The following is a 25,261-nucleotide window of genomic DNA, read 5'->3' as shown; positions in this document are numbered from 1 at the left end:
CTGTGGTTTCTGTTCCTGCCAAAAAGAGGACGTGGAGGACCCAGACCAGGTTGTCTTTGTCATATTGCAGAGCTGGCATTACCTTTAATCTTCAGGCATGAGCGGGGTGAGTTTAGAGTACAGCCAACATTACAACATATACAGTCATCAGCTCCAGATGACTTCAGCAAACAATAGTTTGCAGAATCTCTGATTTTCCAAACTAAGTAAATGTGAAGAGCAGTAGAAAGTAGTAGCGTCTTGTAAGTTTTCTTGTAAGTTTCTGTCTCTTCATGTCTGAAAAAGCACCCTATCTCACAGGCAGTGTTAAAAAGATTTGAATGATAGCAAAAGATCGAGCTGGATGTTTTTCAATGGCAGGTGTTACTTTTAGAGATTTGCTGATTCTGCTGAATTCAGAACACTTCATGGGATTTTCTTATATTAGCGAAAGCTTTAGGACAAGTCCACAGAATCCCATTCCCACCACTGTCCTCCTGTGCCATCCTGCAGGACAGAGCCCTTGGTGACGCCAGAAAATTCAGCAATTATATGTTCTTTCTTTACCAAAGAATGTGCAAAACATACAAGGTCCTGACAACTGAAAACTTTACTGAAGATCTCAACATATTGAAGTAGCCAAGGTATATTTTGGCTGTAAGATCTACTACTTAGCTTTCTGAAGAGACATGTTTTGACACAGGGATGGATGATGGTTCAATTTCAGGGCACTGATTAGCAGTATTTAGAAATACATGGCTAAAGCACCATTCCCTCTGAGAATTAGAAGTTTCTCCTAAATCCATGATTTTTTCCATGGGCTCTGGCAGTGATGTTTGTTTTCACAAGAGTAAGCTACAGATACAGCATTATTCCACATATAACACCCCTTATTTACATGGCATCTTTAGATTATTTTACCATTTATCTGCTAGCTACTTTAAATACCTAAGCTGCATAACTTCCTGCAGATGTCATGTTGGCTGTGGTGCTATCTGAAGCCAGCACAGTCTGTTTTCAGTGGTGGGGAGAGGAGCTGGCTTTGGGGGGTCTGATCTCCTTTTCTCAGCACAGCTGTGACACTGCTGCTGAGGAAATTAAAACAGGAGCTGCTGAATGCTCCCTTGGCTCCTTGCTGCTCCCTGTCTATCCTCTGTGCTTATCAGGACAAAAGCTGATATTTCTTTTACTCCAGCAATAGGAAAGAGGCTTCTCTCCTTCCCAGCATTTTGCTTCGCTCCTTGTAATTTTTCTTTTCTGGAACCTTCAGTAGGGCAAGGCCTGCTGAGATGAAATTTGTTTAATATATGACATTTTCCCACCAGCTATTTCTCACCTGGCGCACTGTAGTCTCTCAGCACCTACTGAGACTGCCCTCTTTCCCCGAGGGGGAAATTGTAAAAGCTATATTGAATTGAAATTTCATTTAAATTATTCCCCTCAGTACATGGAGGAAGGGGAAGAAGAAATTTTAAAACCTTTTGGTTTAATCTAAAATATAGGGTTCATAGCTGCTGTGTTTTTTAAATCTGATTGCCTTATTTCCTGTGGATGTCTCTGAAGAAAGGAGAAATCTACAGTGAAATCCACAATTTTTTATTAATTTCTATAAGATATGTTTCCAAGTGCATATAAAGCCATTGATTTGCTCCAGCTAATATGAGCTCTGTGAAATCACCTGAACAGATCATTCATACAGATTTATACTGTCTCCTCAGAGCATCCTGGAGAATGGCCCAGATAATTTAGGACTATTTTTCCTGTGTTTTATTGTGCCCGCATTTGTCTACGCTTTATTCTATGAATTATTTTCTACATTGCATCTTCATTTTTATGTTCAGTCAGACCCATAAACCCCTTTTTTCCCTCTAAGAGTTCTGAAAGGAGTTTAGAATCATTTTAAAATGTCACATTGCAAAGCATGTTCGACTCTTCAGCTCTTCTTAATCACCAGTGAGGAGAGTAAATCAAGTGAAACCTAATGCTAGATCCCTTTGTACCACCCCTGCAAATATACCATACCTCGTTCAGTGAGTTTCCAGACATGGCTTTGAGTTTTACTGAGATTAATTGAAATTCATTTTCCACACATGGTACGGAATGTTACAAAACAGCCAGCACAAAGCTGGCCATAGCACTGAACACAGTAAAGGAGGAGCCAGGAGGTGTTTTGAAAGCTCTCCAGAGGGAGACTGCAATTCCTGGGACATTACATGGACACGTGAGAGCCAGGGGAAAACCTGAAACAACATACCCCCCTCCACCTTCTCTCTCTTCCCAGGTCCAACTGATCCCCGTTGTTTTCTGCCACTACTTCAGGGGTTTTGGATACACTTCAGCTTGAGTCCCAGCATGCACCCAGAGCCCCACTGCTCCTGCCACCGCCTCAGGGCTTATGGTTACATTTTGTTTGCCACCCCTGGTCTGCTCACTTCTGCTGTTCTAGCTCTGAGGTTCCTGCTACAGCCTGTTTCACCATCTGGAGTGGCACTGAGACCAGTTGCTCCTTGTGAGCTTTGCAAGGAGAGCCCTTTTTCCCTCTCCTGCCACCATCACCACGTGGAGGTTCCTGCCTTCCTTGGCAGATATCTGTCTTTTAAATCAAGACACAGGTTTACTGGAGAGGAGCAGAGGTGGGTGGATAGGGTGGAGGAGAAGCGTGGATAAAGCTGGAAAGGAGGCTGAGTAGGAGTGTGTAGACCCTGGAACATATGCTGCATGGAGTAACAGGCTATATTATTTATTACAGCTGTTGCTTTGTGAAAGCCCTGAGAGCCTGCCGGTGCTGGGTTGTGCTAGAGCAGACCACTGCCACAGCTTCAAGGCATGCCAGGATCTGGTCAGTTCTCACTTCGCTGTAGTAACATTCTTCTCCCTTTTTAATTCAGGAAGTTCAGATGTACCACAGTGATTTAATTATAAATACTTTATATTACAACATAAAAGCACTTCGGTCCTCAATTCAAATTTGATGCTAAGTTTACAGTACTGTTTACAGGCAGCTCTACTCAACTCCAACATTTGAATCCTTTCCAAAAGTGATTTGCATACAAGAACTCTCCAGCACTTCACTTTAACAAAGTTACAGATGAACTTGGCTGTTACCTCCAGCCGTGTGCTCAAACTGTCTACTCTTGACTTGAATCAGTGCCAAGGAGCAGCTACTTTAAATAACAGATGTTTTAGAATTCCTGCATCAAATTGTCGTTTATGTCTTTTCTTACACTAAATCACCTCTAGTGTGCCCTCCATAGTTACTGCGCTCTTCTTTCCATAATCTGGACCTTTAAAGAACAAATAAATGAGATTTTCCAAGCTCTCTCCTGAAAACACACTGGTGATTGTTTTCAGCTCAGCATGGATTCCTCTACTAATACTTGTGCAGAAAAAAAATGAGAGAGAAGCTTGATGTCATCACATCAAGGTGAATCCTGAAATACAGTTTATATGGATAAAGGGTGGGTGGGAACAAGAAAGGAAAGAGGGCAAGGGAGACTAGAATGGAGAGCAGGAAGTGTGATGTGGGTTGCAATGAAAAAAGTTAAGGACACAGAGAAAATGGAGTCTATCTGAGTGTTTGGGTAGGCCCTAGAGACTGCCTTCCAAAGCCTCTACATTCCTCTGTCATGGAGTTAGCGGTGAAATTCACAGGCAGAGTGACTCTCTCATGTCACATTCAATGCCTTGTCCAAGCAGGATTGATAATGGGTGTGATCAACATAATTAAAAATAAAACACTAACAACTTGACAGTGTAATATAACTATAATTAGCCTGCAAAGTCACACATTCACATTGATTGTAAACAGCAAATTTAAATTTCTTTCTTCAACTTTAGAATGACTTCACCTAGCATATGGGAGATACTTAATGTCAAATTCAGATGTGAAGGCACCTGCATTCTAATATGTTTCCTGGGATTTGGGTGATGGTTTTGGTTTGGTTTTTTTGCAACCTATTGACAAAATAAGTGGCTAAGTTCAGGAAAATAAAACCAAAAGAGAGCTTTAATAGTGTGCTTTCCACAGTCAGATTCCTTGAGGTCATCAGGACATTCACAGAAATGGCACCTACTCAGCTTTTGTTGAGATACTTTGTTGAATTTTCTTGAGGTTTGCTCAGGACTGAGCATGAGGATGATTTTGCTTGACCAGGACAAGGAGACACAGCATGGCTTCGGCTGTGAACCACAGCATCTGGCTTCAAGTGCTCTCAGAGCGGAGAATATGGTCATACCGTGAGAATACCCGTGACTTTCACAAAGACCAGACCAAAAAAATACTGTTAGTCTGGATCTTGGCTCGCATCCACTTTCTAAATAGCTCTGGGATAGAGTAACATAAATATCCAGAGGGAGGTTTATACACTTGGGAGGAAATTCACCGAGGTAGAGGTGGCTGTCTCGTGCTGGTCTGTGGCTGCTGCAGCCTAGCGTGGAATGGCACAAACCCTGTAGGGGTGGGGCTGCAGAGTGCCCCCAAAAATGGGCTCAGTGTCGATCTTGGTCACACCCTCAGGGGGCCGGAAGGTGAACGCCCGCAGGAGGCTGGCAAAGAAAATGAAGAGTTCGGTCCTCGCTAAGTGTTCCCCCAAACACACCCGGTGCCCTGCAGAGGGTAAAGGAAAGGACAGTGAGTATCTAGGAAGTTTTCAGTTTCATGATCATTTAGTTCATTCCTGTTGAAAGCAGAGTTGGGGTTTGTTTTGTTCAAGGAGAGCACCATGAAAGTCATGGAACTAAAACTATGTGAATTCCCTCTCAAAAAGATCCCATCCAACGTCCTAGATTAGGAGACATAAAATGGAAATTTCATTGAAAATCCATGAGATGCCAACATAATTTCTTTCTTGACCTGACAGAAAAAAAATATTTTGCTTTTCCAGAAGATGTTGAACTTCAGGACCATACACAAAACACCTGCCAGCTGTTTGCACATGCTTTACTGAGTTAACATCAGCAGAGCAAGATTACTTAATAGTGGCATTTGCAGTTGAACAGAAGCTTGGTCACTTTATGGGCAAAGCTACTGAGGCCTACTGTTCATTCCTTGGCACCAATGGTGAATATTACATACACATTTCCAGACAGGAGACAAATATAAGGAAAGAAAAAGCCATTTGAATTTAGAAACCACTTTTGTATGGACATTTGAGTGACTACCAACAAACAAAAACAGACAGCAGGAACATTACTGCTGGGTATGATTACTAACTGTCTGTGCATTGTTACCTTGTTTCCTTCTTTTGCAACTGGATTTTCAGTTCCATAAGCAAGAATGGTAATCCTGTGTTTATTAGGATGCCTTCTGCTTTTCTTTCAGCTTGTTTCTTTTGAAGGGATTGCAATTAACTCCAGTACACACAGGACAAATTACTTCTCAGGAAAATAACTACACATAAAGAATACTACAGACAAAACTTGTATATGACTGTAGCATGCAGCCAGCCCAAGAGGTTCAGGAGTTAGAGTGGGATTCCCACCACAGTGTCCTATGAGCAGTTTGGGGTCATACAGCACAGAAGCCTCTCCTTCAGCAGAAATAACCCAGGAATATTCTTTAAAAGCAGCAAACAGTAGAGATAGAAGATGTTATCTGAAGAAATACCATAATCTCATACTTCTGTAAAATACTATAATCTCATACTTCTGTATTCATCATCTTGTCTGTCAGATCAGTTCAAACTGTCAGTGCATTTACCTGCTGAGAATGGTAAGAAAGCTTCTCGAGGTATAAAGTTTCCTTCTTTATCCAGAAAATGGCCAGGGTTGAACTGTCGAGGTGTCGCCCACTGCTCAGGGTCATACAGAACAGATGCTATATTTGGTATAACAATGGTGCCCTGCAAAGAAGAAACTGTTGTTTCAGTTCCAGATACTAGTGCCTGTCACCCATCAGTGCCTGATGGATAAAACTGTTGCTTGTTGGCATTTGGGCAAGTGCCAAGCTGGGCAGGGATGTCTTAACCAGTGCTTTGGCAAACCAGTTTCTCCTCTCAGTCCAACCCCTGCCAAGCAGAGCTGGTCCCTGCAATTGTGATGATGGGCAGGAACTTGAGGCTTCCCTGGCAGAGGTCTTATCAGCTGTGTGAGCACCTACATGCTAAGTAGAAGATTTCTTTCTTTCCTGGAGTCACAAATAGTAGCTCTTCCCCAGGCACCACATTCCTGAGTTTAATAGAGAGTAGTTTATAGATGGAAGGCTGGTTACAAAACTGAACGCCTCTCCGCCAAAGAAGAACAGATGCTGAAAAGACAATACCTTTTTGACAGGGAATCCCAGTAGTGTTGTGTTCCTGACACACAATCTGGGGACGCCAACAAAGACAATGTTGCTGAAGCGCTGAATCTCATGAACCACAGCATTTGTGTAGGGCAGTCTTCTCCGATCCTCATAACAAATTACCTGGGTAGGACCCAGAACAACATCCAGCTCTTTCTGCACTTTTGCTGTGGAGAAATATTCACCACTTCAGAGGAAAAAAATGCATTAAATACTTTAACTGGTCGCTCTTCTTGGAGCAACAGAAAAATGTATTATTTCAACATAGTACACTAGGTTTATACCCTGTGATGGAATATTATTTAATGCCTGAGTTTAGTATAGGATAATAAAAATAAACAGGAAAATCCCACCACTCTCACCTTGAATGTCTGGATTCACCACCATATAGAGCAGTCCCCAGTACAATGTAGTGCTTGAGGTCTCTGATCCACCAAGGAAAAGATCATTTATGACATGTACCAAATTCTCTTCATCATACTTGGGCTTGGGCCCCTCTTTAGACTGCAGATGGTGATAAAAGTTGAAGTTAAAGCATAAAAATATGGCTATCCTATATGCCCTCTGTGTGAGGGCTGTAAGACTTCCACAGCTGGCATGTGCACAAAGAATAGTCAAATTTACAGTTTTTGATGCATACTAAGAATTTAGCAGTTTCCCAAATAGGTACAGTAAGTCTGCATTGCTGTCTTTCGTGAGGTGGATTATTCTTTCATCACAATAAGGCAATTCTGTGCTTGATTACTTAATCACAAAAACTTTAAAGCACACTACGAGTTTGCAGTTAGCCTAGAGTACACTTATGAGCAAGTGCCCTACAACATGTCACTCCTTGGCCTTGGTATCTAATGGTGCTGGCAAATGCCAAAGGAAAACATATCTGAATTAAAGGATTTCCACAGATCATTTTGAGAGTAATTTCTTTTCTCAGTTCAGAATAAATGTGATCTGATGGGTAAGAGGTACCCATGTATTTCCTTCTGAATAATAAGGGAGTAAAATTAAAATACAACTAGAGAAAATAAATTAGGCAAAAACATTTTCAAACAGATGGCAATAAATTGCACCACTGACACCAGAGAAAGCTGCATCCTTGCCTCTAAAATGCTTATTTTAGTAAGTCTTGTCATATTCACTCAGATACTAAGTGTAAGATATTGTATCAGCTCCCTTCAGAGCCCATGAGCCAACACTGTGAGGGCACATCAGCCTGACTAGCTGAAAGCTTATGACCAGAAGTAGAAACTACGTAAACTTCATCTACCCTTGGAAAAAGATGCTTATTTTACCTCCTGAAAAGTTTGAAGCAGAAACCATAGTGCTCTTGGCAGAGCCTCTCTGGCTCAGGGTCACCTCCTACTATGGAAAATAACAGCCTGGGCAGGGAAGAAGATTAATGCTGATTATGGCATTGTTTGTGAAATTGTGATCTAGGCTGTTCAGTTTGAATATAGGGGCCAAGCCAGCCATGCCCTAAACAGTGGGGAAATTATAGATAACATAGGGATAATGATTGCCTGCCAAGGGAGAAAACCAGACATTTATGTGGCACAGGGACAGCCAGTGCTGGAGCACACACTGGATCTCAAAGAGGCATGCTTGCTCTTTCAGGGCAGTGATTTGTGCATGTGTATTTAATCCCACTGTAAACATGAGCCTTGCTCTAGAAGATGAAGTAGTCTACAAAAGTTATGGAGTCTAGAGAAATAAACTCTCATATTTATTATAGGATTGAAGTATACTCATGGATATTTATGGAAAGCAGATGAGAGCTCATGGGTTCTCCTCCTATCATACTTGTTGGTAATTCATTCATGTAACTAAAATACAAAACTAGAATGCCTTTCTGAGACACGTGAGTTAGTAAGTCCCAAGATATCGTATTCATGTTAAGAAGCTCATGAAATGTAAGAAACTGCTGGAAGGGTCACTCTGAGTGATTTAATGGTCTGTTTGACCTTATACTTCATAACAGCATGATCAGCGAGAATGAACACTTACTTTCTCAATCTCAGCCAAGTAAAAGTCAATGAAATCCTGTGGTTCAGCTGGTATCCCTCTCTCTACATGTCTTCTGATCTCCTTCCTTGCAAAAGAACTCAGGACATCATAGCAAGCCAACGCCTGCTTATGAGGCCCAGGGAGGCGACACAGCAGCCAGGGCAGGATTTCATACATCTGCAGGAGTGACACACAAGAGGTACATTGAATTCTCTGTCACTGACAAAGCTGCCTTTAGACACACCAAAAGTCTGAACTGTCCTGCCCAGAAATGTTGATAGTGGAATAAACAAATTAGCATTGCTATGAGCAGACTTTTGCCATGTCATATGGGAAAGCTTTAATAGTAATTTGACACAATTCCAGGGGTCAAGGCAACACTCTGCTCATGCCTCTAAGTTCACTTGGCTAATAAAGATCACTATATGACCTCACTCCTGGACAGCTGGAGACCCCAGCTCCCACACACTGAAAATCTAAGAACATCCTTTCTGGATACCATGGGGCTACTAAGATTAACAGGTCTGCAGCCCCAAGTAACTGCTGGAATTTTTTGAGGTCACAAAAGGAATTATGGTCTGTATATTACTCTCAGATAAGGGCTAATTTAGTTTTCCTAGTCAGAGTCCTCATGACTGCTAAGGAGCAATAATTGCTCTGATGGGCAACAATATTACATCCTCAGCCTACTGAGTGTATTTACACACACATTTGTCAGCTCTGAGTACTGTCCTCTGTCTTGGAAAGTTCTGTCTGTGCAGCATCTGCCATTTCACTCTGCCCAGCAAAGAGCAGTTCTATCTCCTCTCCTTGTTCTTTCAGACCTAAAAAGAAAAGTTTCTCTAATTTTAAGTGACACTTTGTAGGTTACTTCATTACCGCTTCTCCACCTTTGTTTCCCTTCAGAATCACAACAAAAGATGTCCAAGACTCTAGAATATGTCTTACAGATTATTACACTTCAGAACCTACTGTAACACTTCACTGGATCTCAAAGGAAAATAGTGCTGGAAATGCCCTAAGATCCTGATTGCCTTTTCCACCCTGTTATCTGTTAGTTTACACCAATCCCTTTCCTCTTAACCTTTGCACTGAGATGTTTTAAACTCATAGTAAGTGAGCTTAGAATAATTAATCTTATTAATTAATCTCAATAATTCCTAAAATGTTTTGTAATTTCATTTTGTACTATTACAATTTTTTTCCATTCCCATAACTCCAGTCCACAGTGCTTACAAACTCTTGCAGCAGGATATCCTGAACCTCCTCTGTATCTTAAGGTCTCCTGGTTTTGATCATCCACAAATTTAATCTAAAATTTTTCTATTTTTAACTATGGAAAAGTGGTATAGTGCTAGTCTCATATGACAGATTTGTTGAGTAGCTTTACTGCCACATCAGCATTTTAGTTTGCCTTTTCCTATAAAACTCAAATACCAATTAAATTTGCTGTACCATCCACATTCCCCATTACACACAGTTTGTCTCCCTTTAAGGGTCTAAGCCACAAAGTCTAATTCATGAGGAACACCTCAAGTGCACTTCACATGCTTCAAGTGCAAAGTTGGTCTTTATGGTGTTTTGTGGGAAGGAGCTACCAAAAAATCTCTGACAGAATTTGGATTGTGAGACTGTCAGAGAACGTATGTATTGTTTTTGCAATATATGGATGGTGAGCTATAACACAGTAAGGAAAATATTAATAATGAATATTTTAGCATTTGTGAGGTAGGGTAAAAAAGAAAACTTTCAGCATATGATTTGTAGAGTGATAAAAAGCAGGAGGGTTCAATAATACCCATTTTTGGAGGAGAGAAGTAAATAGAAGGGGGAGGAGCAGCACTTCAGAATTCATATATATTACCAACTCCAGTCTGAAATTAAATGTAGAGGTTTCTGTTAATAGTTTCAGAAATACCAAAGGACTTAAAGCCCCTAAGCTTGCAAAAAGCCCAAGAGAGCTCCCAAAAATGGCCTTAAAACCAAGGATGCAGTCATAAGGTCCCTTCCCAAGGACACTTCTTAGCTCCCAGCCTACATTTGCCTGTTGCTCTGTATTTAGTGAACACCTATTTTTGTATCTGCACTTTTATTTTCTGCCTCTTTCAGAAAAAAAAAAAAAAAAACAACAAAAAAAAACAGGATATGATTTACTCACCTGATGAACAAAGCTGCCTGCAAACTTGAACATTTTCTCTGTAGCATGGATCAGTTCATGGAAGGTTTTGTCCTCATCAGAGAAGTGATATCCAAAAACCACAGCACAAATTACATTTGAAATAGAATGGAAAAGAGGGAAAGAAGGATCCACAGGTCTTCCTGCAAACACGGTAATTGGAATTCACTCTCAGTGTTTTTTTCAGGTGATCCTTATACAGATAGGACTAGATATTATTAAAGATTTACTAAAATCTTTATCCAGCTGGAGTGTGAATGAGGAGAGAGATGTGTCACTAATATGAATTAATGAAAATAAAACATAATCTTAGAGAAAAGGACACGGTTAAACTGTTTCCTCATAGGTCTAAAACAATTTTACAGCCCTTCCTGTGAAATAATGTTGTACAGCTAAGATCTGTTCAATGGGTATCACATCAAATCTGCTGTCCTCAAGTGTGAGGAGGAAGAAAAGAAAGAATGTGAGAAGGAAACAGTGCCACTGGAGATGAACTAAGGGAAGTCAGTGACAGACATGTTCAAAAATGTAAAAAAACTAATTACAAGGAAATCCTGGAGAAATGTGGGAAGGTTTAAGAAGAAGAATAGACAGACGGGAACTGCAAAGTAAATATAATGAAACTATTGCAGTCTCAGCTGTGAGCAGTAGATCATATCTCTGTCTGATGATTTTTTCTAAAGTTATGAAACAGATATTCATAAAAAGTGATTTGGATAGAAATCATCCTGTCATGGACTCTAGGATTAACCTGATAATCTACTGAAGTTCCCTCCTACCTCCTACTTTCTGTTTCTCTTGCCAATAGTTACTTAGCCAATAGTTACTTGGCTAGGTGGACATTAAAAAGTGCAGGGAACCCAATGTCATTGAAATTTAAGGAAATTACTAATCTCTGCAATACTCTTCAACTACCCTTGGCAGGCAGCCTGAGAATGTTTTGGCTGTGCAGTTCAGCAGTATTGTGTCATTGTAAAATATATCAGAGACAAATTATCAGCCCATGGAGGTGGAATTTCAGAGGTTTCCAGCTTCACTAGATGTATGAAGAGCTATATAAGAAAGAAATATTTGTGATTTTAGGCTCTATCTGCTCTTGTGCTTTGGTAAGTTTGGATATATCACTTAGAAGGGGTAGGTAAGTTTGCATACTGAAGATATGGATCCATATCCAGACTGTGGATAAAAACTGCCCGATTTCTTAGCAGGCAAGATACCTTTTAGGTTCACAAAAAACTCCACCAGGTGAGAGGCCTCCTCTTGCACTCGATGCTCCAGGCCTTTTTTCCCCATTCCCAAATTGCGTAGAGTCATTATTCCAAAACGTCTCTGCTGCTTCCAGTTGTGACCACTCGTAAATATAATACCTGAGGGTGTTTCCTGGCATGTTAATATTTTCTACAGACATGAACAATTCATTTAAATCCTATAAAATATATGGAGTAAATCAGGTAATACACTGTGATACATGTATCTTTAGGTGAAATTATTGGTAACCAAAAATCAAAGCCAAACATACCCAAACTGTAAGTGGACCACTGTTCTTAATATTGAATGTAGTTAATAATTGAAAAGAGCAATCTAAGGATTTTCTGACTGCTTCATTTCTCGATGTCTTAAAAAACCCTGAAACACCTTAAGATGCCTTTTTAGGAGATCTGCTTTAGCCATATTCAAGAAATCACACTCAAAGCAGGAATAACTGGATGAATTTCCACAGAGTAGAGTTCAGGACAGGGTATGTTTATGGAGATATAGATCAATTAATCTGACAGTTGTAGGCTGAGGTGATGAAGGTGAAAGATAAGGGGCATTTGTGCTTTGTTTCTATCCTGGAAGAGACAACAGTCCATTAATTTCTGGGTTCTGGGTTGGATCACATACAAACATCTTGAATACAGCAAAAAGGTCAAATAGAAACAACCTGGAGTGTTTCCCAGGCTAAGGAAAGCTCACTGCAAAAGGCACCATGGCAAACAGTAAGATATTCTCAAAGGCCAGTAGAGAACTTGAACAGTATCTGATGGAAGATCATTCTGAATGGGAGGGCAGAGTCTAACAAGGCAGAATAGTTTTCGAGTCAACATTCCTTTACACTATTAATGGCAGGAAAATCTCACCTTTTCCTTTAGCCATTGTCTTCAGGAAAGGTGACAGCAGCCTCCCAGAAACATCTTCAGGGTGTGTGGTCATGCCATCCTTCACTGCCTGAAATCCGTTCAGTACAACCACTGGGACCCACCCGAACCACAGAGTGTACATGCTACCATAAGTTTTTGCCAGCTGTAAGTGGAAAAGTTTCCAGAAAAAGAAAAGATGAATCCCCATATATAGATCTTGAACAGACACTGCAGCTGCTATTCACCAGCTCAGTGGACAGTTTTGTGCTGAAAACATCATCCCCATGCATATAATTGTAGCTTGAAGCAGGAAGAAGATGTTATGCTGAGAAGAAGGCTTTCAGCAGCCAATTTTATTTACCCTGGGGGGAAGTTATTTTCTTTTCAAAGCACATTCTGCAGCAACCCTGCAGCAAAAGAAAGAAAACTTCGTACTTTATGTTGCACTGCCTCCAACCCCAACATTTTGTACCTTGTTAGTTGAACAGCCACACTTTGCACCACCCTTGGGCTCTGTGCCTCCAGTGAGTCCTGCCTTTACAAAACTAAATAAGCTGATAAAACCTGCACCATCTGCGTGCTCCAGGAGAGGACATGGACACAGAAATTGGCCAACAGCCATGAAGTGCCAGTAGGCTACATTTGAGTCCAAGGTTTCCTCACAGTACCGAGGAGAGCACTTAGCATTGGTCTCAGCAGAGGTATCCAAGCAGGGATGGGTGTATGGCAGAGGAACTCAAATCATGCATGAAAAAAAGCTTTGTATAACTGTGGATTCTGCTCCAGCACACCCACAATTATACAAAAAAGGTGGCAGACAGTGTCTGAGGTGCCACAAAAATTACATCCAATTGATCACATCAAACACTTGTTTCTCCTCATATTTATTTAGGTTCTGGCTTTCCTCTCCCTGCTAGGGCATGACAGCCTGAGTCTGCTCTGCATGCATTGGCTTTTGTGTGCTCTTTGGCATCCACCTGAACTAGAGGTCACCTGCAAACCATTAGAGGAATTACTGCCTCTGTCACTAACAACAAGTGGCAAACAGTTTTCGGGAGTTGTTGGAAGATGGGGAGCAAATGCCCTTCCTGTACTACAAGCATACCTGCATCATATTACCCACTTTGTGATCAAATTAGGCATTGCCAGTGAGAATTTTAAAAAGTATCATGTAGAGATAGCAGATATAGCTACCACTACAGTGGATATAGCTTCACACTTAGCAATGCAGAAGCATCTTTTAGATTATTCTCCAAGTTTAATAACAAGTCATAAACTCTGTCCCCAAGTTGACTTGATTCTTAAGGGCATTAAGTTTCTCATGAAGACAACATATTCCACATAAGAAGGAGACTCAATTCTAGGAATCAATTGATCTTTATATGTCCACACTTTGTCTGTAACTTTCACAGACTTAAAACCTTCAATTAATCACACTTTTTAAATCCATGGCTAAAAATAATAAATTAAGAGTATATTAAAAGAAATACCTCCATCAGACGATCCCGATGAAACTGAAATTTCAAGTGCACCAAGTTTCCAACTAATGGGAGAGGAGTTGGTCCAGGAGGGAATTGCTTGCAGGCTTTTTGCAGCCTGAAAAACTCAACAATTAACAAAAAAATGATTAGGACTATAAAACCTTGAGTTACTGTTAGCATTTCTGAGGTAATTTATCAGCTGATTTATAGCTGTCTCTATCAAACAGGAGGTACAGGAGCTGGGAAAAAGTAATCTGGCTTCTTGTTCCACCAGTTTTGTCGGCAGACTGAGCTCTACATTGTCTCAGTTCCTTTCCCTCCCTCTGTCCCTCCCTCTTCATCAATGCCTGCCCTTTTCCTGCACCCCATTTATTTGCCATACTAAGATGTATCAAACTAAGCCCTGACCAAAAGCACATCTCTCTGCTTACAGCAAGCCTCAGTATTGGAACATGGAATTACTTGTACTCAAGGTACTTTTCCTGAAGCTCATGTCAGGGAACTGCTGGTGTCCATTGGGAGATCTGGATTGGAGTGACACCAGGTGAGAGCCCTTGCTCTCTGGACATGAGATGAGTGAAAGTCAGGTTCATCTGCCTTGGGAACTGTAAAAACATACTTAGTGATTCACCTTAGAATGACTTAATTCAGATTATCAGTGTTACATATAGGTTAGACTACACAGTTACATAGAATATAGTTACAATAGGATAGAGTATATATTTACAATAGGTTAGATTGGATATACAGTATGTACTTACAATAGGTAAGATGTTCCAGGCATTTTAGTCACAAGCATTATTTAAATGTGGTTGTAAATTCAAATTTGCCTGCTAGTACACACAGTTTACATGGCAAAACCAAGTCTAGACTAAAGATGCAATCAGAAGATGAGATTGCTACATGTGATTTCTGAAAAATTGGCCTTGAACGTTCAAACTTTTTTTCCAGTAAATGGAAAAAAAGCCCATTTCACCAAGTGAACACTGATGACACAGTGCTCAAAAATTAATATTGCAATTAATTAATTTTTAAAATCACAACATTAAATTTTTATATTAAAAATAAATTAAATATGGAAGTCCAATTCCTTATATACTTTTTTTTAATGTAACCTAATTGAAAACTTCATGTACCTTGGTTTACTTTCTACATTTTTTAGTCAGTTTCAGAATCCTGGCTATTATTACCAGTTCTCAATAAGCTTACAGGAAACATTAAAAATCTGTTCTCTGATAATGAAGGAATTCACACAGAGTTTGAAGCACAGGCAGAGAGAAAGTTCTGTGTGCCAGTAACCAGAGGATTCAAACTTGCATTGCAAAGAGAAAGTGTCGTCATTAAAAATGAGTTCAAGTCTGAACAAGAAACTGCTGTGCCTTCCGACACAGACATAAATGTGGTATTTTGCAAACCTGGCAGCATGAAGAAAGTAATGTGACTCAGTGATAGCCATCCATCTCCTTCAGCTGGCCAAGCTTTGGAGCTTTTGTGGGTACAGGCATGCCTGTGTTATACAGAGAAGGCAACATGGGCATGTATCTTTATCACCTTATCTGTGCATATAATGGGCAACATGGTGGGAATTGGGCTGAGGTATGTTCCATGGCTTTGGTAAAACCAGTGCAAATTAGGTACCATTGCCCATTATGAGGCTGAAATCGGCAAAACGTAAAATTGGAAAAATTTGTTTCTTCAAACCAAAATATCAGTTTCAAATTTTAAAAAATTTTGAAATTAGAGGAAGAAAGATAGTTCTATCTCCTGACAATCACATCAATTTTATAAATAGACTAAATGCAACCATGTTTATCTCTTCTGTTTAGTCAAGATTCCATTGCTTAATTTTAGATGTTTCATATTGATATTGTATTAGTATTAGTATTTTGATATCAGTAAATGAATTGAGTTCTTTCAGAACATGGGTCAGGTTTAACTGGAGTCAAATCACCAGTGTCACAAGCAGGATGAAGCCAAATGAACCAGCCAGGAAATTATCTTGCCAGATGTTACCGTTAGCTTTCCTTTTCCAGTGATTTTAAACTTTCCCATCTGTCTGAAACCAGATGCATGAATAGTTACTTCCACCAGTACCTGGTGTCACTGGATGAGCTGTACTGGAAAGAGAATCAGGATCTTGTGTTCACATAGACCCTATGAGGAACGGCTGAGGGAGCTGGGGTTGTTTAGCCTGGAGAAAAGGAGACTCAGAGGTGACCTTATCACTCTCTACAACTTCCTGAATGGTGGCTGTGGTCAGGTGGGGGTTGGTCTCTTTCTTCAGGCAGCAACTGACAGAATGAGAGGACATTATCTTCAGTTGCACCAAGGGAAATATAGGCTGGATATTAGGAAAAAAGTTTTTTACAGAAAGGGTAACAAAATATTGGAATGGCCTACCTGGGGAGGTGGTGGATTCACCATCTCTGGATGTGTTTAAGAAAAGACTGGATGTGGCACTCGGTGCCATGATTTAGTTGAGGTTAGGGTTGGGTTGGACTTGATGATCTTGGAGGTCTCTTCCAATCTAATGATTCTGTGATTCTGTTCCTGTCTGATGCATCCTCTTCTGGACAGACTATTTGCTGGGTTTGTATTTTTGGCAGAAAACCCAGCTTACCTAAAAGATGGTAAGCCAAAAAAAAAAGGGCAGTCCAAAGAAGTGGATGCAGAGGCAAAACCAGCAAATTTTCATGAGAGTTATCAGGAAGCCAAAGTTAAGATTTTTAGTAAACTTAAAAGCACAGTGTGAAGTAAGTCTCAGGAAGATTAGTACAATGCTTGCAAAAGTAAAGCCGTGTAGGTAATGCAGCAATCAAACAAGCATGGTCCTGAAACACTTGAGCAAGCAAAGACTTAATATCAGCTCTGGGACATCGATATTTCAATACAAAGAATAAACTGTAACACATTTGGCAAGAGGGAATGTCATATTGGAATTAGGACCTCTGAAGCACAGGAACTGTTCATACACTGGGCACAGAGAAGCAGTTAATTGCCTTGAGTGAGTCTTCAGATAAATAATATTTAGAAGTGGAAATTGCACATTGTTATGCTTTTTGAATCTTTGCCCACAATTGTCTTCAGAAACTTGCAAAATTCACCTGATGGAATGAGCCTAAAACCTGGGAGCATTAAGGCTGCAATTCAGGTGGCACAAAGAGTGGGAAAAATCAAAATAATTGATGTTACTATCCAAAATAAAAATGAGAAAAGCAATAGAAATGGGACTGGCACCCCTGGTCCTAATTTCTGACCTTTTGTCACAGAGAGTTTGCCTAAGAGAAGAGTAACCTGATGTTCTCTGGGTAGATTAGTGGGAACTGCATGATACCTCTATGTAAGGAATAGCTGCGGGAGTTTTTCACAATGCTGGAAAATGCAAAGTACCTGGGATCATCTCCATAATTTCTGCATAACAAGCTTGAGAATGCAAACAAAATCCCTCAAAGGGTTAAGAAAATCAATGGGAAAAGGCAGTAAAAAGATGTTAGAGGATATATTTTCAAGCTCAACATAAAGAACCAGTTTCTGTTTTCACAAAAAGAGGCTGAAATCAGTATTTTTACTCTAGGATCCTTTTTGTGGGGTAACAGCACTGTATTACTGCTGCTAGTGAGTAAGGGAGGATGTACAGGCCTGTGGAGTAAAACAAGAAGTCCAAAGTCCACAAATATCACCTTTTCAGAAACATCTGAGAGAAGCACCAACAAAAATACTGCAAAAACTGGTAAAGTGCAGTGCTAATGCTATAAACTGGACCTATTTATAATCTCAGTCTCTATCAGTGATTTCCTCACAGCTCAGCTGATGACTGCCAAGAAAATGAAAAGAACAATGACAGGACAGTGATGGCAGAGCACTTTTAAGTCAACCTAAATAAACAAACTCAGTGAGAAACTCCCACAAAGTCTGACAGAAATTAAACACCCAGAAGGGTGTGTCATAACAGTTTGTCACAAAAAATACATCCAATTCGAAATCCAAGAGAGTTGCAATCAAAGAGCAAATGGCTGAGAAAATACTGAAAACTAATAGTGAACACTAATACTGAACATAGGTCAGGAACTGGTGAAAGCCAAGTTAAAGCAAGACCAGTAACTGGCTGCCCATGTTTTTCACCCCAAGGAAATCTAAATAAAGCATTATGTAGTCATTCCACAGTCTTAAAATTTCACAGAATAGAGAAAACAATCTGTAGGATAAAATCAATAGAGTTACCTAAGTTTTTTTAAATTTGAAAATATTACAAACTTGGTTGATAAAGCAATGGCATCAAAGTTACATTACTTAAAATGTTCTTCAATTACTTTAAACCATTTAAGAAAATCTAAAAATGCTGTTCACAAAGCTTGCAAATTTCATGACTGAGAAAACTGTGAAATTCAGGAAGCCAGATCACTGACAGGGATGGCAACCACTGCATCTGCTGCAGTGGAATCAGATGTAAAGCCATACAACACAGAGCAGTTTGTCCCAAGGGAAGTGGGAGGACAGAGTTAAATGCAATCTCCTTGAGCTCTGCACCAAGAAGTGCAAAAGTTTTGGCACCAAACCTGCCTCAGCTACAAACTGGCCAAGGACTCAAGGGTGCCACAGTCAATCTTGTGGAGTGAAGGAGTAAAAGAGGGTTTCTAGGAAATTTATCTTGGCCTGGTTGACCAGGAGATCATAAGTGCGTTCAGACATATCGGGGACAAACAAAATAAAGCAGAACAATGGGCATCCTCCAGAATAAAGATACTGACCTCAAAATAGCCTCAAACACAGAGGATGGCTGTGAGGATGGTGTTCCACTCAGGTCCCAGCAGTCTGAAATGACCTGGTCAATCTGCCATTGTATTCAGAATAGACACGTGGCAGAAAGTTGTTCTCAACTGAAAGTATCAGCTCTAGAGACTGACTCAATGTAGTTACATCTTTTAGCACAAAAAATGCCAAAAATGTTTGAGGTAGATCTTGATTTACTAAGGATTTACTTAGGATTGTAGGTGTTCCCAGCAGGGAACACTGCAGGTGAATGCTTCTCTCTTGGCATGTTTTTCACCAGGTTGGTTGCAGATTGTGAGCTTGGCAATTATAAGCATGAGAGAAACACAGCTTTAAAGGGTTGCAGGTGTTTGTAGCGGTGACTGCAAAGTGAAAAACAGCTTTTGAAACCAGAGAAGACCTGGAGACCAGGAAAGGCCAAGAAGGATGCAGTAATGTACAACAATGAACAAACAAGGTAATAGATAAAGATGGAAATACCAATATGACCCCTGCCCTGTCTTTGATTGTCATCAAACAATTCATAGGAACAGAATGTCAGTATCCAGGAGCTTACAATGTCTATTCTATGAAACCAGGGTTAAAAACATCAAGATATAAGCACTGACCTAGAACTCCAGTGTACTTTATAAAATACTAAGAATAAGCAATGATTTCCCTTCTTTAGTTCACTCTCCAGAAAGTATTTCAAGGTGCTTTATCATTATTGAGAACATTTGAGGTGTACCAAGACAAAGATATCTATTTCTACATATAAAGGCAAGAAATTACACAGCACTACAGGATTTTTTCATAATTAAAATGTGTAACAGAGCAGACTTTCTAATCAAGCAAGTATTAATACTCCTAAATTTACATGGTTTGAACTTAAATGCAAAACATGAAAGGCAGAACCAGCACAACTCAATAATGTATTATTACTACACCCAACTTGTTGCAATGCATTATCCCAGACTCATACACATGGAGCTGTACCAACTCCATTACCTCTCTCCACCTCACACTTCCCATTGTAATTCTTAGCAGCTGGGTATTTTCAAGCCTTCAAAGTCTTTAATTAGGGTGTGCCAAAGATTCAAGCTACAGGAGCAGAAACCAAGATAAGACTGAAATAGAAGCAGCCACATGGCCATTATGGAGGGTCAGGATGGCTCAACCCAGAGGAGGTAACACATCCCCTGGCCAAAACTGTGACTGGCAGCTCAGTCTTCATTACACCATCATTCCTCAAGGCTTTTTCTCTTTTCTGTAATGTTTTAGATTTGAGAGGTTGATTCAGCAACCTAAATAAGCATCCAAAAATACTTTGGAGAAAGATTTAGAGGACGTTTCTGTATTTGATTTTCTGTAGCTTGAGTAGGGAAAAAAAACCCAAGCAGTAGCACAGAAGGTTAATAAGCCTCCATCACACACTCCTCAATCTCTGGCATGGTGGCAGGGGCAGCAGCCCTTTGAAGTATTACACTAATTGCATTAAGCTGCTAACAGAAAACATCTGTTTTATTAAAGTGGCAAAGTGGCAATTAGCCATGCATAAAATGCAGGGGCCAGAAGTCTGATTCATGCCTTTCTTCCCTGTCCAGGGAAGCTTTTTCTTCTCACTTCCAAGGAAAGCTGAGTGATGGGGACTTGCACTGCAATAGTGCTAATATGAAGGGAACAAGGGGATTTAGAGTTACACACTGTGTGTGGCAAGAAATTCTCATCAAAATTGAACTTTAAGCTGGGACTGTGCCCTGACAGGCCCCGTTAATCTGCCCTATCCCAACATCTGCCTCTCTGCTGGTTCTTTGTTGCTTTTCTACCAGTTCCCTGAGGGAAGAAGGGAGGGACACATGTAACCAATGCCCCTCCACATTTATCTGAGTCTCCTATGGAAGAAAGCACTTGGACAATGCTGCTCACAGCTTTGCCATCCCTTGCCTGCCTCTCGGAAATAACTTCCAGCACCTATGGCAACCCTGCTAGTGTGACTTTCAAGAAAGATGGCAAGCACACTCAGCAGCTTTCAGCATTTGACAATTGCTTATGGATCAAAGGGCAAGTTGGGTGACAGTGACTGCATATTAATTTGTTATACAGTATCTAGGGATTTAGCAGTTGGTACTGGCAAAGACAATGCAGGCTTTTGGACACAAGTTTCCCAACGGATTGCACATTAAATAACTGCAGTACCTAGACACATCCCCAAAATTAAGCAAGAAAAATATATGAAAAAATTGCCTAATTTTTATTTATTGTTCCAATTATGATATTATTGCTTGTGCAATCAGTAGCAATGTCTAGAAAGGTCCTTTTCCCCAAAAAAGTATTCCATGAGTGTTGTGACAAAAGGGATTGAGAAATACCACCTGAGGTCAAAACTGTTATTCTTCCTGTAGATAGTATGCTGCAAGAAATTTTATTCCTTGCACTAATAATCCTGAGAGTTCCTCTGAGTTTCTCACATAAACTGAGAAAACCATCTTCTATCACAGAAAACAATCTGTATGCTTCTAAACATCCCCCACTTTTACATATTGTCCCTGTCAGCTTCTCTGCATCCTCTGGTTATGTGTGACAGCTGGAGTGAGGATTTATGGAAGGGAATGGGGATGTCAAACACACATGGGACAGCACAGGGTCACAGTTCTGGGCCTGGAGAATAAAAGAAGTGCCCTCAGAGGCTGCAGAACTTCTTGTACAATTGTCAAGAAAGACACTGAGGTGCTGGACTGTGTCCAGAAAAGGGAAATGAAGCTGGTGATGTGTCTGCAGCACAAGTCTGAGAGGGAGCAACTGAGGGAGATGGGATTATTCAGCCTGGAGAAAAGGAGGGACAGGAGGGACCTCATCCCTCCCTACAACTCCCTGAAAGGAGGTTGTAGCCATGGGGTAATTGGCCTTTTCTCCCAAGTAACTAGTGCCAGAAGAGGAGCAAATAGCTTCAGGTTGTGCTGGGGATGTTTTAAATTGGACATTAGGAAAATTTTCTGCACTCAAAAGGTTGCCAAACCCTGGCACAGGCTGCCCAGGGAAGTGGTGGAGTCATCATGCCTGGAGGTATTTAAAAGATGTGTAGATTTGGCACTTGGCACATGGTTTACTGGTGGACTTGGCAGTGCTCTGGTTATGGTTGGACTCAATAGTCTAAGAGGTCTTTTCCAACCTAAACAAATCTATAATTCTACAACTGGAGAAAAGTAGGGAGACATTTTGTACTGCTCAGATTCATGGAGTACAGGGCTTTCTTTGATCAGAGGATGGCATTGTTCAAGGAGAATCACTTTGGTCAGCTCTGTGTAAAACATCCTGTCAAACACATCATAAAGATAAAAGGCAATTTTAGTCCTAATTAACTCCTTTGCTGCAGAAGCTCTACCTAGATAATAAGCAACAACAAGCTAAAACCGAGAGAGAATAGACATAATTATGTTGTTCACTATTTCCTGGTTTGTTTTAATTTTGCTCTTTTTTGTTTGTTTGTTTTGGGGGGTGGGGGGGGGGAGGTGTGATATTTCATTTGAGTATGAGGTTGTTTGTTTAAATTATCCCAAAGTTTTCTCTTGGAAACACTTAACAGAAAGGAAAGGAGAGGGGCAGAGCAAATTAAATATTCTGCTTCTAAGCCTCATGGATATAATTCCCACATTTCAAACTGTGTAATTACTTTGTTTTTCCAATGTCTGGATCTGGTCAAATGCTACTATCTCACCTGGAGAAAATGTAAGTTAGTGCAAGGCCCAGAATAATTTGTTTGGGACCTTCCTTGGTGTACTGCATTCCCTTTCGTGAGAGAGGTTGTGAGTACAGTGATGAACTCACAATGATGTGATGAATAGTGAGTGAAAATTATGAACTTTTTGTCTTAATCAGAGAGCAGAAGAGCATGGTACTGGTGAATAATATCCATGTAATCAAGGAACCACACAGACTCTGTGTTCTACCAAAAGGTGCAAGAAATCTTTTAAGGACATTGTATTTAAATACATTTAAATCTCATCCTCAACCAGTCCCATGCTGTCGGTAAATGAAGGTGTGATGGGCTCCAGGGTCTCCTGGTAACTCGGGTGTGTTGAGGGGCAGGTCCTGCCCAGCAGCTGTCGGGCTCTGCTGCCCTCTGCCTGGTGCCTCCGAGGGCTGAAACATCGGCATCATTTTGTGCTGAGGAATTCCCGCTTGATCCGGGCTGAATTACCCAGCACAGAGCTTCCTGACAGCTCTTGGTGCTCTGCTTAAGGACAGACAGCTTCCCTTTGCTGCAGCATCGGACCCAACACACAGGTCAGGACTAGATCCCCAAACGGGAGATCCCCAAGCAGGGGAGATCTCCAAACAGGGAGCTCCCACAGACCTGTGCTCGGTTCTGCCAGGACAAACCAATGCCACAATAATGTCAGAGAGTGCCGAGCCTGGAATCTCATGTACCTCTGCCTGCAGGTCCCATAATGGCCTGCATTTCTCTAGGATTTTTTTTGCTGCCTGTGAGTGCTGAAACTATGGATACTCTCAATATTAGGAGCAGGTGGTGGCATTTATCCCTTCCCAAAACTACTCACAAGGAGGCTAAAGGATGCTGCCTATCTTACCAGAGAAACCAGTCACCCACAGCCTGTAGTTGTCAGTCCAACCTGAATTGGCAAGGCAGAGCCGATACTTATGTGACTGCACTGCTGAAATAAACACTTTTATAGTGCTCAAAAAAGTTACCTCAAAAAGAACATCATATAAAACACACCAATTGTTTTTTTCATTTTCTCTGTAATGCTCCTTGAAATGCAGCTTTGTAGAATACCATCATATCATCAGCTGACCACAGAATATATTCATATTATTAGCTCATTTCTGTATCTCATAAACTGTTCGGGGAAAGGGCTGCAGTTTTGTTATTGTTATTCCTGTAATATTACAATCTCACACTGCAGGACAGCAAATAAATAGTTCCTGGAGTGTTTGGCTAAAAATACCACAGGTTGTGATTTCTTTGAAGATATTAGGAGGAGTTCATAAGCTTTTCATTAAGCAAAAGATATCCCAAACTCAGCTGAAATATTACTTCAAATTAGTACAGTTCAGTGGCATTTTCTGGTCCAATTATTTCAATGTCTCAGAAATTCCTAATGAAAAGTTCCTAATTTTTTCACTAAGTCTTTTATTCAAGAATATCCAAAGAAAATATTTTAGTTCAGGACATCAAACTTGAGTTTGAATTCTATAGCTTTTAGATACGTTTTGAGTCATTGCAAAACTGAAATGTGTCCTTCTGCTGCAGCTTACTGCTCTGTGGAAAGCATAATGATCAAGAAAAAAAATCCCAGACAAATTTTCCAGAGGAAATTGTAACTCCAGGAAGAAAGGAAGGAGGGAAAAATGAAAAATGTTGGAATAGGGTCACTCTCACCTCTTCAGCTATGTGACATTAAAACTACTAAGGAGAACATCCATGTTATGGCCCTTTCACACTTTCACAAAGGTAATAAATGCAAATAAAAATGTCCTGCATTTAAGTTTCTTTGAATCTAGACAAGTTTGGGAATACCTCTTTCTTACCTTGCTGCAGACATCAGTTTGGATCTGGTAGCATCAAGAAATTAGGCCTTATCCCGTTCTGGTGCTTTAACTAACTATCAAGGTCCTCCATTAAATATTGAATAGTACTAGATGCAGAACAGAATCCCATTCAGTGTATCCTTCCAGTTTGACATGGTACTTTTCATATGAATTTCCTGACTTTTCCATGAAGTTTTATCAAGCTTCAGATACCCCACATTTCCACAGAGTTTGTCAGATAGTGTCAGAGCCACATTAAAGAGCAGTAAATTACATTAACAGCTCTCCTGAAAACCTCTAGCAATGTCATCAAACAGAACTAAGTAACTTTGACATTATTTGGTGAGCACTGACTCTGCTTTCCTTCCAATGCTTAAATTTGATTATTTGAGGATATTCTGAGAAGTGCAATCAAGCTGACTGATTTATAACACTGCAACTTCTCTTACCTTCTGAAGACAAGGAAATGTTTGACCTTTTCCCATCCTCCACAGGTTTTCATGGATAATTGCTAATAGCTCTGAGGTTGATACTGTTCCTCTAAGTACCCTGGGATGAATCAGCTCAGCCAATTTGAAAACATCATGTTTATCTAGCTATTTTCTAAATTCTCCTTCCTATCCTAGACAGAAATCTTCCCTGAACACCAGTGGAGTTGAATGCATTGGCCATTTTCATTGACAATAGAAGCCAAAAAAGCCATTAAGTTTCCCATCTGCCAGAGAGCCTTCCTGATATACTGCAGTTTTGAGAAACCATCAGTTTCCTTTTTCCTCATTATACTACTAGAAATACAGGTGTTTTTTTCTTTGCCACTTATATTTGCTTTGTGTATAAATTTTCAGTTAAAAGAACATCAGATGAGCATCACAGATTCACAGATTCAATTGCCTCTCTATGTTTTCTGTATTTTCCTTTATAGTCA

General features: G+C 40.3%; 1 protein-coding gene across 1 annotated transcript; it reads right to left on the bottom strand.

Annotated features, from left to right (window-relative positions):
- Positions 1 to 4,406: 4,406 nt before the first annotated feature.
- On the bottom strand, positions 4,407 to 14,217 carry LOC310913494 (cytochrome P450 2J4-like; the record flags this gene model as incomplete). The annotated part of the gene is made up of 9 exons (XM_083868960.1): positions 4,407 to 4,585; positions 5,678 to 5,819; positions 6,239 to 6,426; positions 6,622 to 6,763; positions 8,261 to 8,437; positions 10,419 to 10,579; positions 11,654 to 11,803; positions 12,557 to 12,719; positions 14,047 to 14,217. The coding sequence occupies 9 exons, from the start codon at positions 14,215 to 14,217 to the stop codon at positions 4,407 to 4,409; spliced, it is 1,473 nt and encodes a 490-aa protein (XP_083725086.1).
- Positions 14,218 to 25,261: the final 11,044 nt, after the last annotated feature.

Source organism: Zosterops lateralis, assembly GCF_965231275.1.
Source record: "Zosterops lateralis genome assembly, chromosome: 10".
Classification (NCBI taxonomy): domain Eukaryota; kingdom Metazoa; phylum Chordata; class Aves; order Passeriformes; family Zosteropidae; genus Zosterops; species Zosterops lateralis.
The sequence above is the reverse complement of the archived record's forward strand: the minus strand, read 5'-3'. Positions and strand labels throughout refer to the sequence as shown.